Genomic DNA, 4,334 nt, shown 5'->3' with positions numbered 1-4,334 from the left:
CTCAAACTAAACATGCCTGTAGCGACAGTGGAGAGGAAAAACTCCCTTTTAACAGGAAGCAACCTCCAGCAGAACCAGTGTTATCTTGGTTACCGGGCTCTGAACATTCTCTGCATGGTTTCAAAAGGGTAGTGTAAATGGGGCTTAACTGAACCACCAAGTGTTTCTTTAGGGTCATGTTTGCTGACCCTAAAGTTCAAGTAGTAAAAAGTGCAATTTTTTCACAGTAATGTGATGTTATAGATGTGATCATTATTAAGATATTATGCTTTTTTTTTTTTTTTAACAGAGGATGGATATCAAGCTAAGTGAAATTCAAGAAAAAATAAACCAGGCCCAGAGCCCTCTACCTCTCTTCACATGTTTACACGTCAAACCAGATGTTTCCGAGCTCATGTTTGCAGGTAACCTTTGTTCTTTTTCTTTAAATAAAGGTGCGTCTCATATAACCCAGGTTTCCCACAGATCTATATTTTGCATGTCTTATAGAGAATGCATATAGTTTTTCAGCTAGCCCACATGCAAAATAAGCAGCCAACACATTTTCCTTTTAATGCTGCGCTGGCGTCAAAGAGAGAATGAGAAATGAGGTGTGAATGAGGGTGGTTCCACCGCTGAGCTAAATCAAGGAACCGAATACTGAGAACTAGTTAGGGGTTGTTGCGAGTTGATCCCATATGCTGTAACACAAAACTTCCTCTTTGTTTAAGTGCCCTCTACAGTAACTGCTTCAGCAAGGCGGGGAAAGAAGTTTAAGAAAAGAATAAACAAGAAAACAACTGTGTTGAACTTTAAAGGAAAACCTTTTTCTTTTTTCTCCAAAGTAAGGTCAACTGCTCACCTGGTGCTAATTAAGTAATTAGCACCAGGTGATTGATTTTAACAGACTCATATTCCACATACACATAAAATAAACTAATTCTACGTGTGGAAGAATAAACCTATTTCATCAGGAGTTGGAAGAAGGCTGGTTGTGAGAAATTAACTAAAAGAAAATAAGATGAGATAAAATGTATTAATTTTACGTTTAAAAGTCGCACTTTTGTTTTATTTTTAACAGATGTTTTAAGGAGAAAAGTGCTGAACTACAAAATAAATATCCAACAGGAATGTTTAAATGGACACAGGTGTCAGATTGAAGGGCTGAATGGAGAAAAAAAAATGCAATATTCTGATTTGGTTCTGTTGGAATGAAGTTGTATTCCGGATGAGAAGATAGTTTTTGCCGTTCTAAATCTAAACAGCTTGCAGCTAAACACTTGTTCTTGTCATTTTGTTTACGGCAAACCTGACTTTCTGGCCAATGTTAAAGTGCTGCATATTTGCCTTTAGTAGCAAGATGCTAATGCTCTCTGCAGGCTAAATCCTTGCAGTATTTATGTCATGAATTAACTAAAGATCAGACCCAAATGCAGAAGACCAAACAGAGGAAAAAGACCAAGGAAAAAGTTTAACAGGTTTATTTATGAGATTGTGAAGAATCAAGTGTTGCTCTGAACACTGCTCAACCGGAACTGAAAGGTGAGGGGAAGACACTGCGGTTAGTTCAGGCTCAGTGGGAAATTTGAATCTTGATCTTGAAGAGGAGAAATAGATTGCTGACTCACGTTTCCAGAGAAGTTGTTGACTCTTTGACTCCAGTCTGTGTGCGGTAGTTCCAGTGTTTGTCTGATTCGGTGGAGGGCGGACAGGGTTTACCCAGAATGCGGTTGTCTGTAGGTGAACGGAGAAGCTGACTGCCACTCAGATTTCCTGCGGTACTTAAATGGGTCGTAGTGGAGATGAATCCCTTCCTCAGTGTGAAGCTCAGTGTGAACGATCTCTTGAGGAAAAGTTGATTCAAACCTCCAGTTTAAATCCTCAACTCAGCTTAAAACTCAGATGATCCTTCCAGGGAGAGAAGGTCAGAAAAAAACCTAGTTTGCAGGATGACTTTCTGCCGAGAGGCAAAGACAAAAAACAAGATTAAAACTCAGGTTGAGAAGAACTCAGTTTGACTCAGCAAAACTCAGCTTGGCTAGAGTACCCAAAACTGGAAAACACTCTGGCATTGAGATAGTGGCAGTCAGCAGATTAAGAACACTCTTAACGAGGTAACTCACAGCAGGTGAATAAGGAGGTGGACCAGAACCAGGCACCTCTACCTCTTGGTAGAGAAAGGGAGACAAAATACAGAAAAAACACATACACAGACAGGAATCCTGACAATGTATGAATTGGTAAAGTCATCAGACCAGTGTTGGGCGAAGTACTCAACAGTAGTACTTGACTGAAAGTATCGATCCTCATAGTTAAATCTTACTCAACCACTGTCAAGGTTTGGTTGAGGTTTTGAGGACCCAAATGCAGAGACAGGGAGGCAGAGGTGAGTTCTTGTAGTTTTAATGGAGTGTTCACAAGCAACTGAGGCAGGAATCCAAAAATCCAACATAAAAATGTAAAACAAACCAGAACCATGGAGATATCAGGGAAAACAAGGACAAGGAGCAGGGGAAAGATCGGGAACCAGCACTGAGGAACTGCACAGAGAGAATATTTATTGCTGACTGAACAAAGACAGGACTAACGAGTTGATTGGGAGCAGGTATGAACAGAGGCTTCTAGAAAGGTGCCAGGGAAAAGGGGAACACAAGAGGGCAACAGAGGCCAACAAATAAAAACCGAAGAACTCAAATACATCCAGAAAAACACAACAAAATAGGAATTAAATAAAAACATGAATCAACATGAAACTCAAAGAAGACTTAACAGAACCAAGACAGTGACAACCACAAGTAAAGGTTACTATGTCAATAATCTACTCAAGTTGAAGTATTGAAGTACTCACTTTTGAAAAATACTTAAGTGTTCAAAAGTAAATTAATTTAAAAGTACTTAAATATTCAAAAATACAGATAAAATTTTCTAATATCAGTACATTTCTGTCTAATTTTCAGAGTAATTTTAAAGAACTTTGAATCTTTTACAAACCACCCGTTCTACTGACACATAGAACCACCCTGTTACAGATTCTACACCACCTGTACAGAACTTCAGGATAAAAATGCCACAAAAAACAAGGACAGCTATTTTGATCATTATTTCGTATTTAAAAACAGCATCAAGAAAGCAGGAGAGTCTTGATTCTCCTCACATTTTAACTACAAAGTAGAGGTTTAAGGTGGAATCTATTACCACAAATAAACTGCAATTCTGATTTGAGAACTCATCCTATTGAACATGGCAACAATTAACGGCTTAATAAAATTAAACTACAATGTAAGTTTCTCACATTTGTAGAACGTCATGCAAATCTGTCCAAATTCAGTCCTAAGGGCTGCTAATTTGCATGTTGAAATTGCATTTCAATAAAGAAAAAACAGCAACAGCGGATTTCAAACCTTAGCTGAGCAGAAAGGAACAAGTAACCAGCAGCCAGTAGAAAGTACAATATTTGACTTTAAAATGTAGTAGAGTGAAAGTTCCCCTTCGCAAAATATGAATCAAGTAAAATAAAGATACTCAAAAATGTACTTCACTTCCCACCACTGCATCAGACTACATCTTAAACCAATTTAACCTTTAATGGACATTCATGATAATGATTTAAGGTGGGACATATAGCCATGATGGAAAAAAAGTGCTGCTGAGCCGACAGTCAAACCAGCATAAACATGGTAGGGCTGGCGGATGCACATGCAGCTGCTGCTATCACCTCGGTTTTGTCAGAACCCATGATATCATCTTTGAAAGACGAACAGAAAGAAAGTAGCAAGCGTAGGTTTTTGTGGTTTCTCATGTCTGCTGATATTCGATTAGTTCCATTAATGGCTAAAATCAAGCTATGGTAGGTGGGCACCTGGTGATGCATGAGACTTTCTATTGAATGACCTTGCTTCCACGGAACAGAACATTTAAAAAGTCCCATTATAATAATAATGTGTAGAGGGAAAACCTGCGTGCTATACATCATCAGTCTGGCTTGCCAGGTTTCATCTAAAGCGGTCTCCTATCATCAGGCTGTTTAACTTCTGATAGGGCTGTGTGAACAGTTGCTTAGTAGCTTAGAAGCTACAGGTCTAGCGCCCCTAGTGTCTAAAAGTTACACAGTGTTGCTTTAACCTCAACTCTAAATTTGGCCCAATACTTTCCAAATTTAAAATTATATCTAACTTTTGATCATTAAACTGGCTAAAAATAAATGAAATTCAAATGGTATTCATTTGTGAACACAACCAAAACCTAACTTCTGTAAGTAAGCAAGCACATTATTAAAGGAATAGTACACCCAAAACATGATTAGCCTTCATTTTCTACTCACCCCCATGCTGAACAACACTCTGGAGTACTTTTTT

General features: G+C 38.4%; 1 protein-coding gene across 1 annotated transcript in view; it reads left to right on the top strand.

Moving 5' to 3' along the window:
- The window catches only part of pla2g4a (phospholipase A2 group IVA), a 61,097-nt gene that overhangs the window by 23,887 nt on the left and 32,876 nt on the right, over positions 1–4,334 (top strand). Inside the window, exon 10 of the mRNA XM_015376646.1 lies at positions 290–404. Within this exon, the coding sequence (XP_015232132.1) occupies positions 290–404 (115 nt within the window). The remainder of the gene's footprint in view (positions 1–289; positions 405–4,334) is intronic.

Source organism: Cyprinodon variegatus, unplaced genomic scaffold, assembly GCF_000732505.1.
Source record: "Cyprinodon variegatus isolate N-32 unplaced genomic scaffold, C_variegatus-1.0 Scaffold138, whole genome shotgun sequence".
In the NCBI taxonomy this organism is placed as follows: Eukaryota; Metazoa; Chordata; class Actinopteri; order Cyprinodontiformes; family Cyprinodontidae; genus Cyprinodon; species Cyprinodon variegatus.
Note: the sequence above shows the minus strand (reverse complement) of the source record. Positions and strands in the feature narration are given on the sequence as shown.